The sequence below is a fragment of the Theobroma cacao genome, chromosome 7, assembly GCF_000208745.1.
Source record: "Theobroma cacao cultivar B97-61/B2 chromosome 7, Criollo_cocoa_genome_V2, whole genome shotgun sequence".
NCBI lineage: Eukaryota > Viridiplantae > Streptophyta > Magnoliopsida > Malvales > Malvaceae > Theobroma > Theobroma cacao.
The window spans coordinates 9,073,463-9,092,137 of record NC_030856.1 but is presented as its reverse complement, the minus strand read 5'-3'; the positions used below and the strand labels follow the sequence as shown (position 1 = coordinate 9,092,137).

The following is an 18,675-nucleotide window of genomic DNA, read 5'->3' as shown; positions in this document are numbered from 1 at the left end:
TCTCTTGGCTCAAACTTAAGGGGTCAGATTCATGGATCCTAATAGGCTCATATGCAATGACAAAACACAAAGGTGACCATTTATACTTGGTCCAAGAATTAATTGTGTTGTGCAAAGATATTGGCATTACAAAAAAAAAATAAAATGGTAACAAATGATAATATCAAGAAATTCTAGCACTATTTATGACCTGTTTATTAAATAGATTAAACTGCATAGTACCCAAAACTCTTTAATTAGACTTAGTCTTACTTATATTTTGACATTACATGATCCTCTTAACTGAATAAACACGAATTAATCACTTACTTTTTTATGTTTTTCTTTTGTATTTCTATTATTTTAAAGATAAATTAAATAAATTAGATATATTAAATTATAAAAACTACAATTATGTAAACATGTCAATACAAATCTATTTACAAATTACAAAAGTTAATCTTCATTAATCCGATCGATATTATGTTGATACAAAGACAACAATACAAAATTAAAAAACTTATCTACATACTTACTCATCTCTTCTTCTTACTTCTTTTCACTCATAAAAGAAAAAAAATTATTTTGATTTAGGTTTATCTCGATCTTAATATCTTTCATCTCTCGTGAGAATCTCAAAATAGTGAAGAGTTCGATGCCATTCTTTTAATCTAAAAAATATATTTATTAACTGAAAATAAATTTTTATTTATAAATATAAAATTTTACTGGTGTAAAATCTATTATTTATAACAGAAACTGACAATTTCTAAGTAATATTGCAAGGCGGTAATTGTTCTTTTTTATTTTTTTTCATTAATGGAAAGCCCATCAGATCAGTCCACCGTTTGTTTAACAAACCGCGAAAGAGCAGACAGCGAAAGTGATGTACAAGCAACGGCCAACGAGAATTCCAAAACCAAAACATCGTGCTTCCCTATACAATACCAAATCAAGGATAATATTTTAAATGAAAATACTCTACATAGCAATAAAATATGCTTTGAATTCAAGCATACGGCTTTGATCTGATCGTTTTCATTTCCTTCAAAAAAAAAAAAAAAAACCAAACCACCGCTTTAAGCGGAATTGACAATGCTGACATTGAGATTCATAAGACCTTGTCTAGTTTCTCCTCCTCTTAATCACTCTTCCTTCAGTTTCTCTCCAAAGCAACCCATCGGTTTTGCTCTGCGATCACGAATGGGGTCATACAAGACGTCGTCGCAGTCATCTCCGGTTCTCTTGTTTCGTCAGCTGTTTGAGAAAGAATCCTCTACCTACACTTACCTTCTTGCTGATTTCTCTCACCCTGATAAACCAGCCCTTGTAAGTATTTTCTTTGTTTATGTTTATGTTTTTCTCATGAATATAAATTCTGGGTTTTGTTTGTTTTTGGGTTTTTAATACTATGTTGTACGATGAAATGATTTGTGCAGTTGATAGACCCTGTAGACAAGACGGTTGATAGAGATTTAAGTTTGGTTAGAGAATTGGGACTGAAGCTTATATATGCTATGAACACTCATGTACATGCTGATCATGTCACTGGAACTGGTCTCATCAAGGTTTTCTTATCTTTGATGTCTCAATTTTACTCTACACTGTTATTTCTTATTTTAGCTTATTGGAGGAAGAAATTCTATTGCATCAAACTTAGATTATTTTTACCCCAGTACGTGTTAAAGGCCATCATGTTTGAGTCACGTAAGAGGTAGTTTTCTCCTATCATATAAGTCTCAATCTCCCTTCCTAAACTTCAAACCTGCTATTGTCAATTTATGTATGTAAATGTGATTGTTTCTTGTAGGGCAAGGTACCTGGCGTTAAATCTGTTATTTCAAAAGCGAGTGGTTCCAAGGCTGATGTTTTTGTTGAACCTGGCGATAAAATCTGTTTTGGGAATCTCTTTCTTGAGGTAAGCATGCATATGCCCAACTGCTTGTCTGGTCAGTTTCATTGTATGCATGCATCTTTTGAATAATGCTAGAGAAAATAGCTATGATCTTTATGCGGTTTACGTTTTCCTGGTATTCTGTAAGCACAATGGAGTCAGAGATGTGACAGAGTGAGGTGTGTCCTTGTAGATACCATTATCGGCATTCTAACGGCATTTTTCTTTAATCAATATTTTTATTTTGTTGTTTGGTTGGACCCTAAAACTGCAGTGTGGTGTAATAAGCAGTAACAAAATAGTGGCAATTACATCTACTGCGGTAAAAATCAATTCCTTAGCTTAGGGATGGAGAATGCAGTTTCACCATATTCTGTTTGAGTTCTTGGTCATTGCATATGCAGCTGTTAGAATATTTCTTAGCCCAGAGGAGCAGAACACAATCACATTATTTCATTCCATTCTAGTCCTTACTCCATTCCATCAGATTGCAGTTCCCAAGATGTTTTATCCAGTTCCTCCTAGTTTAGTTTGAGAATCAGAATTTTGATGCGACTAGCATATAAATTTGTTCTTGTTACCTTCACCAATTAAATGCTGGAAAAATTGTTTCTTTGTTTTTTCCTGAGATAAGTAGCCCTGACTTCATAGGGTAGCTTTTGCTGTTAGAAATATAATTGATGTTAATTGTGATACTTATTGAATTGATAAAAAATTTAGGATCCAACTAAATCACAATCTGAATAGCATGAGAATCATGATTCTTTACGAACTTTAGTACATTGTAGTAAGCATAACTGGTATAAATGACTGGAGATGCCTATTCTTGACAGTCTCACATGTAACTTTAATTTTTCCTCTTGACTACTGAGCCATTAGCAAATTGCCAGTTTGCCATTGGCCTTTAATGGGTAACCAATTTCCGAGCTGATGCTTAATACAACAGAATATTTTCCTCAGTTGCCTTTTTTTGAAAGATTAGAGAAAGTACCTACTTGTGATGAAATTTGATTTATGGAAGGTCCATCATTAATATTGATCTGCAAGTTGGTGTAGATTTCTGGTTCATATACTTGGTAAAGATTCTGCAGAATTTTGAAACAAGAACTTGCATTTCTGGAGTTTCTAAATGCAGAGTGTTTTGAAAACTTGTTTTAAGAAATATGGCTACATGTATGATATGATTGGAATTGCATTGATCTATGAAGAACAACGAATGGTCAATGTGGATAATATTTAATGTCACTATGAAGTTGTGCCAGACTGATCTAGACTTCTATATCATAAACTATATTCTAATTGAAATGCATCAGTGCAGGTTCGTGCTACTCCTGGCCATACAATGGGCTGTGTTACCTATGTCACAGGAGATGGACCTGATCAGCCTCAGCCAAGGATGGCTTTCACAGGGGATGCTCTGTTGATAAGGGGATGTGGGAGGACAGATTTTCAGGTATAATGTTTTGGAATATGGTCTTGCATCTTGATCCAAAAAACAAAATGAAGTAATAATAACTTTGTTAACATCAAACCATCAGAATCATTAAAGATGCTCGAAGCAATCTAACATATTAAGCATGTCAACCATCATCGGCTTCCTTATGCATATGAAGATTTTTGTGTGTTCCTATGTGATACTACTACTAGATACTCAACCACGGATGTTTGTTCCATGCAGAGATTTTGGAATGAATAGTTGAATGTTTTGCAATTAAATTTGCATGCTCTGTTTGTGTTTCAGAACAATAAGACCGGATTGTTTTGATATTCATGGGAAGCATGCACCCAGTTGCATATTTTTCTACTCTTCTACATATCAACATTTGCCTTGCTATTTGGCTGCACATAGTTGGTAATACTGTTTGTCATTCACGAGTCTGATGGTAAATTAATCAGTAATTGAATTGTTAATAATTTGACATTCTGTCTGATCAGTGAGGTGACTGAAACTATAGAGCTATGGCGTTTATTCTTTTTGCTGGGTATCACCATGTGCTGGTTGCATATGCAACAGAAATATGCCAACTTCTTTTCATAAGGATGTTGCCATCCATATTTGGGTTGTCTTCTGGGATATCTGTTCTGCTTTATACATGAAGATAATGTTCTTTAGTGCTCCAAGGTTCAGTACCGATTAATTCCTTTTGCAGGGTGGAAGTTCGCAGCAACTCTACAAGTCAGTGCATTCACAGGCAAGTATAGGAGATATAGTCATTTACATTATAATGTCAAGCAAAAGTTTCTTCATATATTTTGTTTTTATTTTCCTGTTTGTCTGGGGGGGGTGTGGTGGGTAGGGAAGGAGGGGGTTTTCTTTGAGATTGCTCAATTCATTTTTGTAATTATTGGAATTTAAATGAAAAAAGGTTCATTTTTGTTTCATGGGTCCAGATTTTCACATTGCCCAAGGAAACATTGCTCTATCCAGCTCATGATTACAAAGGATTCACAGTAAGATATGACTTCGTTCCACTTGTTTCATACATATATTAATGGTTGTTTCTTATATGAAACTCATTGATTATAGGTAACCACAGTGGGAGAGGAAATGCTATACAATCCTCGCCTAACAAAGGATGAGGTATTCTTTTCTGGAACAATCCATCTTTGTTTTTCTGTGGGAAACAAATGATCATGTCTGTATTATCAAATGGAAATAGAACCCTTTTTTTCCTGGCTTTTTCTATCTTGTAAAATTATGTGTAGGAACATTTCTGGAACACCCACTAGTACTGTCAGTGACATAATTAAATAAGTAGCATGTTGCTCAAAGTTTAGGCATCCTCTGGAATCATAACAGGGAAAAGAGAGAGATGGCTTTGTTACTTTTGGAATATAGAAATATTAAATGATTGACTGCTTTCTTTTGTATAAAAGTTATCTTTAGTTTTTTTTTTTTGGTCACAAGAAAGGTTTTCCTTTTGTCTAAGAAGCCTTGGTTCTGATCTTTAACTCCATTAATTCACTGCACTATAGTTCACCTAATTAAAATTTAAAAAAATCTGCAAAATGTATTTCTTGATGAGGTCAATTCCCTTGGATGGTACTAGTCCAGTAACTGTGGCCAGGGTAAAAATGGGGAAAGACATTATTCGCTTTAAAACATGTAGATGTTATTGTACATGAAAAAGCATGACATTCTTGCATTTGATGGATGATTAGTCTTCATCGTGTCCACAGAATACTTATGTGAATTATTTATCCTATCAGCATATTGATATTTTTGAAATACCCTCTTGCAGGAGACATTCAAAGGCATCATGCAGAGTAAGTTGATGCTCAATACATCCAGTTTATGGATAACGAATATTTTGCATCTGTGACCAGTTTGCGATGACAACTTCTAATTTCTCCTCTTTCTTTGTTCGTTTCTGTTATTGGTGCAACAGATCTTAACTTGCCATATCCTAAGATGATCGATGTAGCAGTGCCAGCAAATATGGTTTGTGGATTGCAAGATTTGGGCTCCAAAGCCAGCTGAGGCTTTACTGGACTACCATGTGCACTTATTTTATTCATATTATAAGCCGGGTCTGTATATGATTTGGATATGCTACATAAATGCCTATTGATGCTACTTGATTGTAAAAAATCAAAAAATAAACAATCAAATAAATGAATAAGGAACAAAAAAATGTATTATCTTGTAACTTGTAAGCCTGTAAAACTATCATCTTTCACTCGTACCATCTAAAGTTGCTGGATTTCTCACCTTACTTCGTATCCAGTCTTGAGTAAAGCTGTGTTAAAGAGACAGTTGCAGACTGAAACTGAGTTCTTGAATGTTTTTTTCTCCCTTCTGAACTGTACAATTGAGTTTGATGTCTAGAGTACCAACAATCTTATTTGTCCCTACCTTTGATGCGAATAATATGCTACCTTGTCCTAAGATATCTTGTTATCTTCTCTATACTTGGCTCATGTAATTGTCCTTGCAGATTCCCCAGTTTTCAGGTTAAAAACTAGAAGTAAGAATGGTAAGATTACACCAAAACTTTGTTTTTACATGGACCCCCCAACCTATGGTATTGAGAAAAACGCCACTCAAATTCGTCCGTGTGAGGCTTAAAGATGGCTTAATCATAGCTAGGCCACAACCTGATGGGGACGTTCATCCATATCCTCTATTATGGACCCACCTAGTTTTAATATTATTAGATAGTTACCAATATAGACCAATTTCACAAAATAATTGTTTTTTCTTTTCCTTTATCCCAAGGCCTCTCAAGGTGTGACTATTTTTGGTTTATGCTCCAAAGAAGCACTGAAAAATTGAATTTAAAAGCCAGAATGCAATATATAGTATTGTGAAGCAAAAAGTCCTTCAACTTTAAGAAACAGTGTCTTTTGGTTTCACCTTTTACTCTAATTTATAAAGGACAAACATATCCAAAGACCAAGAAAGAGAACTAAAATCCCACAGTTCTGTGTGGAACAAAGGCATGATTCTATTACTAAAAGATGGAAGAATGGCTACAAACACAAATCTTAGAAAAAGTTTACTTCCTACTTTTTGCTGTATACTTGTATTTGTCCAAATTTAATCCACTTTCACACGTAAAAATAAAATAATAAAAAACAATCCATTGTATAAGTGGGTGGTCAAATTCAGAAGACAAAACTGGTAGCCAGGCAACTTCCCAAATATGATGCCACCACTCAGTAACAAAAAACCTTAATATCAAAGTAACCATTTTTTGTTTTTCATATTTATTTTTTCTCCTTTCTAGCTGTTCCATCACCATAAGCAGATCCAAATTCACAACCAAGAACTTCCCAAACCCCAAAGACAAAGGAGAAAATGAGTGGTGAAGAGAAAAACAGAGCTGTAGTTGTAGATCACCAGCACCATCAGTACGGAACTTTCCAAGGAGTAGCCAACTACCCTCCTCCTCCTCCTCCTCCACAGCACCAGCACCAGCACCAGCACCATCAGCCAGCTATTGGGTTTCCTCAGCCTGTTCCACCTCCTGGCCTTCATGAACCCTCTGCTCCTCCTCCTCAATATTACCCCCAACCCCAAGGTTACCAAACTGTTCCAGGTACTCTACCCTACAATATAAGCTTTGCTCTGTTGTAATTCGTCAATCAAAAGGAAAAATTTTGGGATTTGGGTTTATGTTGGATGGAAGAAAAAAGTTGTTTTTTAAGAGTAAAGATCCATGTTTCTGATGTTTTGGAAGAAAGGGTGTTTACATATTAGGAGTTTTATGGCAGAGAAATTATAGAGAACAGGCATAGATATATAAGCAGCTTTGATCTTCTTTTTTTTTTTTTATGTAATAGGAAGAACTTTTGATTCTTGGGGATGATTGAAGTTTGTAAAAGCAAGAATTCTGGGATTTGGGTTTTTGATAGATGGAAGAAAAAAGGGTTTTTTTTTGGGGTTGTGACCTGAATAGGGGTGGGAAAGAACTTTTTTTGCTATTATAGCAGAGATGTTTTGCTATAAATTTCACGATAGTTTAAGAGAAATGGAAGTCAATTTCAGGCAAAATGAGAGAGAAATGCATAGATATGGTATACAAGTCATTAATTCATAAACCAAATACTTCCACAATATGTAAAATATCACAGTGTAATCAGGGTATTTTGACTATCAAGTAGAAAATTACCTATAATGATCAACAAACAACCTTAAACTTGAAGGAAACATCCATTAAACCGTTTAGGAAGTGGTGAAAATCTCTATGTTTGACAAGCTGATCTTAGATGTAAAAACAAAAAGTTCATTTATAATAATGTAAAACGTGCTTCTATCAAATGTCAGAGGATGTTCTATGTGATTAAAAATTTAGGTTGCTAAAACTCATATGAAGAGTGAAAGTTTTGTGCTTCGTGGAAATGCATGGCTAGATCAGTGTAAGGTTGGTATGTTTTGTAATTCAACTTGGCGTGATCCAGTTTCTTTTATTGTATATAATTGTGTCGATAAGAGTTTTGCATGAACTGAAATGGTTGTTCTTAATCAGCCAAGCATGCATTATGTTGGCCTACTAAATGAAAAATTTTTATTCTAAATGTGCTTTCTCCCTTATATCTTTTATGTCCTAGGATATGCTGTCGCTGAAGGAAGACCAGTAAGAGAGCGTCGCCTACCTTGCTGTGGCATTGGTATTGGATGGTTCTTGTAAGTCATAATTTTAGTTTTCCTTGTTTTAAAAGTTTTTTAAAATATAAAGTCAAACAAATAACAACTCAATGAATATGTCATTTGGTTGTAAATCAACAAATTATTTTCCTTTATCTCCAATTGTCGTGGGCTAAAAAATCCTCAAGACCGCAAAAAAGAGAGAAATTACATGTTGGAAAAATGGGAAATTGATACATCTGTACTATTTTATTGGTCTCCTATTATTGGAAGGTAACACTATTAGAAAGCTGACAGGATAGCTATGCTTTATAGCGTTGAGTTTTGGGGGGCTATGAAGAGACCTGTTAATGGGACAAGTATGATCATGATGAGAATGTTTTGGAGGTGGATGTATGTGGATACAAGAAAATACAGGATAAGAAATGCAAGACAGAGCTAGCATCAATTGAGGCTTACTTGAATATGACGTCTTAAATAGGTTTTTCCTTTGCAACTGCAAATGATTTGGCAATCAGTTAATTACATTATGTTCACATTTATGCTTGATGCAATAAACATAGGTGAAATGTATAACTCTTTATGTCACCTTAAAGTTCCCATGTCCATGAAACAGTGTTCTTAAGGAAAAGGCTGCGAGACACCCCAAAATAATGGAAATCTTCTAAAATGGATTCAATTGACACTTGGATGTGTACCCAAAACCCCATTTTGTTACCCAATCCACATTACATAATAGTTTTATACAAGTCCGTGTAATATATATTGTTATCTTGATTATTTTCTGCATTTGTAGTTATAGTTAAATATTTTATGAATATTATTTTTTTCTTGATTTAAAGGTTTATCATTGGTTTCTTCCTTGGGGCCATCCCCTGGTACATTGGATTGTTTATTCTAGTTTGTGCAAGAATAGACTACCGGGAGAAACCAGGATATATTGCTTGCACAATTGCTGTGAGTATCTTTTCTATCAGTTTTTTTTTTTTCAATTTTATGAAAGCCATGCTGCATAGAACTGATTGTCAACTTTCTCATTTTGTATGTTAATGCTTGACCTTTTATGTAAATATATTATCTGGTATGAACAGTTGTATCTTTGGGCTATTGTCAATTGCCCAAAGTTCAAATTTGCCTTTTCTCTTTTTGTTAGGTTCATTTAAGTTTTGCTTGACCATCTAAGGAATTTGAGAAATGAAAGTGATAGACCAGAAAATTTAGTTTTTAAGTCAGAAATAGTGAACAGATGAAAAAGAAATCTATATAGTTAGAATTGGTAATGAGGTTGCTCAAAGGTCATTAAATTCATAATTTTGATTATGTGAAAATGATAGAAGGCTATGTGAAGTGCTTGCATAGGTTATTTATTCTTTGCAGGCTCCTGGTATTCATATCAATGTGCACAACTGGGATTCTAAATCGGGGCAGGGTAGTGATTATGAATCTAGAAACCTTATGCTGGTATGTAACTTTTACAACATATATTTGAGTGTGTGACCTGAAGGGAAATTTTGGGAAGGGAAGTAGGTGGAAGACCACTTGTGTCATAAAGGGCTTTTCCTAGTGAGGAATCTCAACAATTGCATGGACAAAGTTTCTTCCAGTATTAATGTCTCTGTCTACTGATTGCATTGGGTTCTACATCTCTGTCTACAGATTGCATTGGGTTCTGCATATGTTGCTTAACCGGTTTAATAATCTCTAAATGGGTTAACCATTTTATTATCCTGCATTTGGAAGTCTTGGAGACAGATTTGAGATTTCACATGATACAAGTGGCTAAACTTACTATCATTGAATTCTGTGCTAATGTGCTGTCTGTTAATCAATTTGGTGCCAAAATTTACATGTTCTTAGTTTGATCTGTGGAATTAATTCTCACTATGTGAATGGGTTACTGCTCAAGAATAATAAATAGAGAGATATAAGCTATACTTGGCTCACTCTCACTAAAGTCTAGTTGGAAAGTCCCTTGTATTCTTTCTTTTTCCTTGCTGAGAGCTTTTCCTTCTGTTCGTCCTTTTTTTTTTTCCCAGTCATTATCTGATTTACGGAGATGATCTTCCATACAGCCTTGCTGCATATGTTGTAATAATATTTATTCCAAGTAGACTGGTTCTGCTTCTTGTTTAGCTCATGTTTTCAAGCCATTTTTTAAGTTGTCTATTAAATACCAATAGAGAAAAGAAATGGTCTGCCGCCTCTCTTCCTCTAGTGAGGTTCTTAACAACCATTTTAACAAGACTGCTGCTTGTGCAGGCCATTCTTGCTACAATTGCAATTGTTCTTGGTGTTACAAAGGGGGCTCATGATTGGTAAGCTCTTCCGAGAGTGTAAAGGATGGAAAATAATGTATATGCCTTTTCCTGAAAGCTATCTTTATGACAATTTGCTAGAAGATTTGTGTGAACTATAGTGGAAATCATGAATGATGGAACATTAGTAATATCTGTTTATTATCAGTGCTTGATAGCAATGCAGATTGTTACTCTATAAAGTTTTACTAAGACTTATTAAGCAAATATGAAGCATATAGGTGCTAATTGTATCATGTTTGCATGGTATCTATCTATACCTAAAAAGGAAAACTTAGTTCAGTTGGATTCTGTTGACAGAAGTGGGTTATATTTTTGAATGTGAATTGCCACTGAATTTTGGAGCAGCTGGTTGGTTAAGTGGTTGAGGCTTTTGGCAAAGCAACAGCAACACGCACTTTCCAATTACATATGATGTTCATGAAGAGCTTATTTGCAAAATCATATGTTTCATTAGGAATGCCTGCCTTTTGCACTGTATAACACAGAATTCGAGCATCTTTATTCATTGGTCATTGATATGGATGGAACCTGAAGTGAAACAAAATTCACTTTGGAGCTTTTAATCATCTTCTTGGGAGGTGGATGAAGGTCATGATTGTGGTGTGTTATTGTTGCAAAGCTTTTTGACACTGGGAAATCACATGGTTTTAGCTTCGTGTGAGCCATTTTCAAGCTTTTCGATATGGTTAACGATTTCAGATGTCAAGCATTGAAATCGACATTGAAGGGTGTTGTTAGAAAATCTATATAGTTCCATTATCGAATTATGCAGATGTGGTTAGTGCATTAGTTATTATTGAGATAGGCAGATTTTAAACGTAAGATGGTATTGGGTTTATAGTAATTTTCCTGTTAGAAGTTGGTTTGGGATGGGACTGTACCCCTGTATGAATAGAAAGCACTCCAAGTCTTTGGCATCTCTAGCAGCCGTTAATTTTGTAAATTATCGATAAGTATATTTTGTTTATCCATTAATTCACCCTAAATCCCAAATCAATTTTAAGCTTACCTGCTAACCCTCACAAAATTTCACTAGTCCGACTGCCTTTGTGCCGTGAGCCGCCTTTGCCAGTCTCTTCTCTTTGCCGTGAGATTTTGGCCTCTTTGCCTTGCCGTGCCTACTATAGTGCCGTGAGCGGTGAGCCCACCCTTTGGCCTCTTTGCCGCTTCCCATCTCCTGTGGTTTGTTTGAATTTTTTTTGTTAATTAGATTATTAGCATTGGATTGGTGCATCTAGAATGCAATTTCTTTGCTTAAATGTCAATTTGCATGGTCTTATTATTATTATTATTATTTGTTAATCCGAAGCTGCCGTTGATTTGTGAAGAAAAGGTTCATGTCAAGGGCGGCAACTTGAATTGCCAAGTTGATTTTCTTCCTATCAAAGTTATCATTTGGCATGATTCTTGCGACATTGCATTTCTGGAAAAATGTATGATTGAGTTGATTCTGGAATAATTGTAAAGTCCGGAATAAGATACTTCAAAATTAACATATACTAATTAAATAATTAGACTAAGTCACATATAACTTTATGTGCGAGGGAGAGAGAAAGGACTAAACTGAAAAAAATGGGATTTTTTAAGATTTTCAAGATTTTTTTTTTGAGAAGAGGGAAGTTATGTAGTTGTCTTTTTAAAGTGTTGGTGTGTCATCTGGGCTGGCTAACATCGTAAGATGCTTTGCCAGATGCAGATTTCTTGCATCTGGCAAGGTGTTGGTACTGGCAAGGGTGCAAGACGCACCAGCTGGCCTTCTCTTTTTATTTTTATTTATTTATTTATTTTTTCTATTTCTAGAACATTCTTGAGTTCAATTGATTTTAATCTTGGATTATCAAATTTAATTATATTGCTTAGTTTGATCTGTTTCACTTTTAACTTTAGCAGTTTGGATTTGTTTGTTAACAAGCTCATACAAAACTTGGGCCACTCAATGCCCATTGGACATCTAATACGATTTAACTAAAAGTAAAATAAAATAAAATAATAATGCAAAACAAAGTAAAGCAAGATACGATGAAAACAAAAGCACACATACCAATATTAATTATCCATACATATACATATATATTTATCTATATAAAGTTATTGTCTACATAAGCAAAATTAATCAAAATCTGTGCAAAAGCAAAATAAAATATTATAGAAAACCAATCCATTTAGGTATAAGAATTATAATAGAAATAATGGATACATTTCTAGATTTTAATTCAAGAATAATGACTATAAAATTTAAAAAATTAAACAATTAGGCTAAGTCACATATAGGCTTTTAACAATTGCATAACAAAAACTTGTCTTTTGCTTGTAAAAGTTCTTAATATTGGTATCAATTTTATTACAAGATTTTTTTTTTAATTTTTGCTAAAATTTATTTTGTGTTTTTTTATAGAATTAAAGGTACAAATTAAAATGAATATAAAATTTACACATAAGCATTAGATTCACAATTTGTTAGATTCATATATATTCTGTTTCTAAAACAGAAAAATGAAAACAAAAAGCAATCAGGCAAGCTAACTATATATATATATTGATTATTTATTTGTAACTTTACTTTTCCTCTTCCAATTTTTTCAAAATAAAAAATTATATATTTTGGTTCATTTTGCCGTAACATGCTATAAATAAACAGAGAGAATAAATGTACTTCCTTAGGTGTAATGTAAGGGACAGGTTAATTAGCATTTAAAGGTAGGTGCTTCTTCGCCTTTTACACTTTTTCTTTTCATGTCCTTCGTTGTAAATGACAAGAGATATCTTTTCCATATTGGAACTTTTCTTTGTGATTTCTTCTCCCCACCAAATAATATATATATAAAGACATGCCTTGCCACGTCTTGTTATATATTACATGCGCTAGTTTGTCTAATTACTTGTCTTATCTTATAAAATTGATTAATATTAAGCAAAATCAAGAANAACTACGCTTACATATCAAACGAAGTCGATAACTGAGCACCGAAAAGCTTTGGAGGTTACCTAACTAGCACACGTAAATTACAAAGTCAACATCTAACAAGCTGAAAGTCAGCAACAGCAAATAAAATAAAATAATAATGCAAAACAAAGTAAAGCAAGATAAGATGAAAACAAAAGCACACATATCAATATTACTTATCCATACATATATATATATATATGTTGTGTGTGTGTGTGTGTGTATAAAGTTAGTGTCTACATAAGCAAAATTAATCAAAATCTATGCAAAAGCCAAATAAAATATTATAGAAACCAATCCATTTAGGTATAAGAATTATAATAGAAATAATGGATAGGTTTCTAGATTTTAATTCAAGAATAATGACTATAAAATTTAAAAAATTAAACAATTAGGCTAAGTCACATATAGGCTTTTAACAATTGCATGAAAATAGGCAAAATCTCTAGGTAACAAAAACTTGTCTTTTGCTTGTAAAAGTCCTTAATTTTGAAACTAAGCAAAATCTCTAGGTAACAAAAACTTGTCTTTTGCTTGTAAAAGTCCTTAATATTGGTATCAATTTTATTACAAGATTTTTTTTTAGTTTTTGCTAAAATTTATTTTGTGTTTTTTTATAGAATTAAAGGTACAAATTAAAATGAATATAAAATTTACACATAAGCATTAGATTCACAATTTGTTAGATTCATATATATTCTGTTTCTAAAACAGAAAAATGAAAACAAAAAGCAATCAGGCAAGCTAACTATATATATATATTGATTATTTATTTGTAACTTTACTTTTCCTCTTCCAATTTTTTCAAAATAAAAAATTATATATTTTGGTTCATTTTGCCGTAACATGCTATAAATAAACAGAGAGAATAAATGTACTTCCTTAGGTGTAATGTAAGGGACAGGTTAATTAGCATTTAAAGGTAGGTGCTTCTTCGCCTTTTACACTTTTTCTTTTCATGTCCTTCGTTGTAAATGACAAGAGATATCTTTTCCATATTGGAACTTTTCTTTGTGATTTCTTCTCCCCACCAAATAATATATATATAAAGACATGCCTTGCCACGTCTTGTTATATATTACATGCGCTAGTTTGTCTAATTACTTGTCTTATCTTATAAAATTGATTAATATTAAGCAAAATCAAGAAAAATTTGTGCAAAACCTATGCATTAATTAGCCAAATAAAATATTATACGAAACCAATCTATTTAGGTATAAGAATGATGATAGAAATCATAGATATGTTTCTAAATTTTAATTAGTGAATAATGATTAAAATTTAAACCCTAAACAATTGCATGAAAGGAAACAAAGTCTCAAGGTAATAAAAACTTGTCTTTTGCTTTTACTAGTCCTTAATATTAGTATCAATTTTATTTAAAAGCTTTTTTTATGTTTATTTTCGCTAAAATTCATTTTGTGGTTTTTTTTAAAGAATTAAAGGTAGTTGTTGACTTACTACAAATTAAAATGAAGATGAAGTTTACACATAAGCAAGAGATTCACGATTTGCAAGATTCATGTATATATTCTCTTCCCAAAAGGAAAAACGAAAATAGAAAACAACTAGGCTAGCTAGTTATATTTATTGATTATTTTATTTATAACTTTACTTTTTCTCTTCCAATTTTTCCAAAATAAAAAATTCTATTTTTTGGTTCATTTTGCTGTAACATGCTATAAATAGGTACAGAGAATAAACGCACTTCCATAGGTGTAACGTAAGAGATAGGTCCATTAGCATTCAAAGCTAGGTGCTTCTTCACCCTTGACACGTTTTCTTTACATGTCCTTAGTTATAATTGACGAGGATATTCCTTCCATATCAAAAATTTTTGCTATGATTTCTTCTCCTCACCAAACCTGCTACACTTATATATATATCTATCATTTTCCTTTCATATCCCATCTTTTCAAAGAAAGCAAAAGAGAGGAAAAAAATGACATCAAATTTCGTTAAGGAAGAGCCTTATGGCCCTGATTTGATCAGTAGGCTTCCTGACACACTTTTGTCTGAGATTGTATCACAGCTACCTGTCGATGAAGCTGTAAGAACAAGTATCTTATCAAGGCGATGGAAAAGCTTATGGAGGTATGTTTCTCGTCTAGATTTTGATCCAAACCGAATGATGAAACCAAGCAAACGTATTCTTTATCAGGAGAAAAAGAACCTGCATAGGCATGGAATCGATAATTGTTTGAACCATGATGTAGAGAAAGAGCTTTTCCATGCTGTTATGATGATTGACAAGGTATTGTTTTCTCATAGATGTAACTTGACTAGTTGCAAGATCATTCATTTTCCTGATAGCTGCAAATATGGTCAGCTTAAAAAATGGATTGAATTTCTTGTATCAGAGAAAGGGATACAAGAGCTAGCTTTCACTTGTGAGGAATTCCCTTTTCAGCAAAACGTTATGGGCAGATTTACTGATTTAAAATTGAGTTTGCCATCAGGGATTTTCTCTGGTACAACGTTGCATGCACTTGAGTTGACACATTACACACTTGAAAACGACTCCCCATTTGATCATTGCCATAATCTTCGAACCTTGAAACTTAAATGGTTGTTTCTTACAACTGAAACCCTTGATGGAATCATATCTAGTTGTGCTTTTTTGGAGCATTTGAGCCTTTCCTTTTGTACCGGGTTTGATCGAGTTTGGATTGTTAGTGATCATGTTAAAACTGTGGAGCTAGAGTACTTGGACGTGCACGAAATATACTTATCAACAATGTCCCTTGGTGTTTTGGTGCTTGATACTTTAAAATGTCCACCCAAAAAATTGGTTATCAATGCCCCAAAGCTTAAGGTGTTTTGTGCATATTGCAATGGCGAAGAAGAAGGTCCACACCATTTTCTCAAAGATCATGAACTTGTGAAGGTTGCAGAAATTCTAGAGCATTGCTGTGGTCTTTTGGTAAGCATTTTCACTAACTGTTTTGTTTTTACTGAATTACACTATATTTCATATAATATTAGATATGATCATATGAATGAATTGTTTTTGTTGGCCTTAGAGACCTGGAAATGATCAAAGTTATCACTTAAAGGATGACTCAAGCTTGTTCGAAAATTTATGTACGTTATCAATTGACTTGGATTTGAACAATATAAGAGAAGTGTTGGTTCTTGCTGTTGTTTTACGAGTATGCACCCATCTGAAGCAACTTGAAATCAATATACCGGTATGCCATTGCCAATTATATTTATCTTAATCTTGAGAAGTTGATTTATATAAAATTTTTTTGATTGAAGTATATATATTATCTTCTAGATTAAAGCTTAATTGAATGAAATGCATTTTGGTTTGTGTATTTTTAGGAAATAGATTTCAAATGGAAGGGAGCAACCTCAAATCATGGTACTCAAAATTGCTCGCTGCCATACCCGGAGTCCATGTTTTGGGATAAAAGGGAGCTATGTGATTGTATCACACATAGCCTAATTGTGGTATCCATAAATGGATTCAATGGAAAGGAGAGACAACTGGAATTTGTTAGGCATCTTATAACAAAAGCTACTGTGATGAAGAGAATGAATATCTGCTTCGATGATAGTTGTTCAAGAGAAGGAGCTAAGGCAACACTTGATTTATTATTATTGCCAAGGTCCTCCATCGATGTTTCTATAGTTTTGAAACCAAGCCCTGAATTTGTATCGATTGGGAACGATGCAAATTTTGAAACATGGATCTCAACCCTTAAATAGTTTTATATATGTGTGGAATATTGATTCTCACTGAGACTACCAATTTATATTTGTAGTTACAACTTCTGAACTCTTATGTGTAATGTTAGAAATAGTATCAGATTGTGCCATCAATATCTATTTAGACACATGAGAACATGATTGGTATTGATTTCATTGCTATGTATGTCTCATTATATCAAATATGTTACTATGAAAACTTTTACATAGATGATGTATGCTCTCAAACAATACTTATGTTTGCTTTAAAATGAATATAGTTTTGATTATGACAAAATGATCAAATTTTCTTGAACTTAAGTGATCCTTCACTACAAGAAAACTGATTTTGTTCAACGAAAAAAATTTCGTTGACATCATTCCGTTGGAAATTTCCCATGGAATTTCGACGAAAATTTCTTTTGACTTTTTAATTTATATTTTAAAATGTTTAAATGTATTTCATAATGGCATGTTTTTGTTAAAATTTTTAATGATAAACATGAATGGAAATTACTCTTGATTGTCATATTCTATGAAACTTAGGATTACAAAATGGCGGGAGATCAATTTTTGATGTACCGTCAACTAACTTCTAATGGATTCATTAAAGATGAATTCATAAATGGAGTTAAAGAATTCATTGATTTTGCATTTTCTAACCCTTCATTTATGTGGGATAATAAGATGAGATGCTCCTGCTCTTGGTGTAGCAACAACAAGTTTCTAAATTCAGATAAAGTGGTGGAGCACATCCTAAAAAGGCGTTTTACTGGTGCTTACACAATATGATGTTTACATGGGAAACATGATGTTGGACAATCATCAAGAAGTGGAGATAGAGGTGAACCATATGCTAGTCATAGGGAGCATGAGGAATATAAGGACTTTACAAATGAAGAGGAAATAAAAAATCCATATGTTAGAATGGTTAAGGATGCAATGGTTTGGAAGTTGTTTCCAATTCTAGTCATGATAATGAATCAAGGTTTGTGAAGGAAAATCTAAATCCAAATGCAAGTAGCTTTTACTCCTCATTGAGTAATGCAGATGAACCTTTGTGGTCAAGTTACACAAAGTACACAATGCTTTTAGCTATGTCACAACTTCTAAATGTTAAATTAAAGTTTGATTTGAGTGAATCACGTTTTGATTGTCTGTTGGAGATAATAAAGAATATGTTGCCATTAGATGAAACTTTACCTTGTGACTTTTATAGAATGAAAAAGAAGGTGGCAAAACTTGGACTTGAATATATCAAAATTCATGCTTGTAAAAACGATTGCATCTTATTTTATAAGGAAACTGCTGATTTGGAGTATTGTATGATATGTGGTCATCTTTAGTATAAACTGATGAAATCAAGTGTCAAAAGGTAGAAGAAAATTCCTTACAAGATTTTGCGTTACTTGCCACTTATACCAAGGCTTTAAAGGCTTTATATGTCAGGAAAAACTACTGAAAATATGACATGGCATATGCAAAACCAAAGTGATGATGGAGTACTTAGACACTTTGTTGATGATGAGGCTTGGAAACAGTTCAACCGCACACATGAGTTACTTGTAATGGAACCCTGAAATGTCAGACTAGAGTTATGTACTAACGGTTTCAATCCTTTTGGACTAACTGCGAAACCCTATTCAGTTTGGCTAGTAATGCTCACTGTGTACAATTTACCCCTATTGATGTGTATGAAACAACTATATATATATATATATATATATATATATATATATATATATATATATTATTA

The 18,675-nt window shown here is 33.1% G+C and overlaps 3 protein-coding genes across 3 annotated transcripts; all 3 read left to right on the top strand.

The window, feature by feature from the left end:
• LOC18594477 (persulfide dioxygenase ETHE1 homolog, mitochondrial) lies at positions 881-5,668 on the top strand. Its single transcript, XM_007022046.2, has 9 exons — positions 881-1,308; positions 1,419-1,547; positions 1,790-1,897; positions 3,192-3,326; positions 4,024-4,065; positions 4,265-4,324; positions 4,401-4,454; positions 5,116-5,140; positions 5,263-5,668. The coding sequence occupies exons 1-9, from the start codon at positions 1,075-1,077 to the stop codon at positions 5,352-5,354; spliced, it is 879 nt and encodes a 292-aa protein (XP_007022108.2). The 5' UTR covers positions 881-1,074; the 3' UTR covers positions 5,355-5,668.
• Positions 6,475-10,570, top strand: LOC18594476 (60S ribosomal protein L18a-like protein). The gene is made up of 4 exons (XM_007022045.2): positions 6,475-6,915; positions 7,928-8,003; positions 8,807-8,921; positions 10,224-10,570. Exons 1-4 carry the CDS (start codon positions 6,675-6,677, stop codon positions 10,281-10,283), a joined length of 492 nt encoding a protein of 163 aa, XP_007022107.2. The 5' UTR covers positions 6,475-6,674; the 3' UTR covers positions 10,284-10,570.
• Positions 15,169-16,945, top strand: LOC108662934 (putative F-box protein At1g67390). The gene is made up of 3 exons (XM_018124870.1): positions 15,169-16,149; positions 16,250-16,417; positions 16,554-16,945. The coding sequence occupies exons 1-3, from the start codon at positions 15,169-15,171 to the stop codon at positions 16,938-16,940; spliced, it is 1,536 nt and encodes a 511-aa protein (XP_017980359.1). The 3' UTR covers positions 16,941-16,945.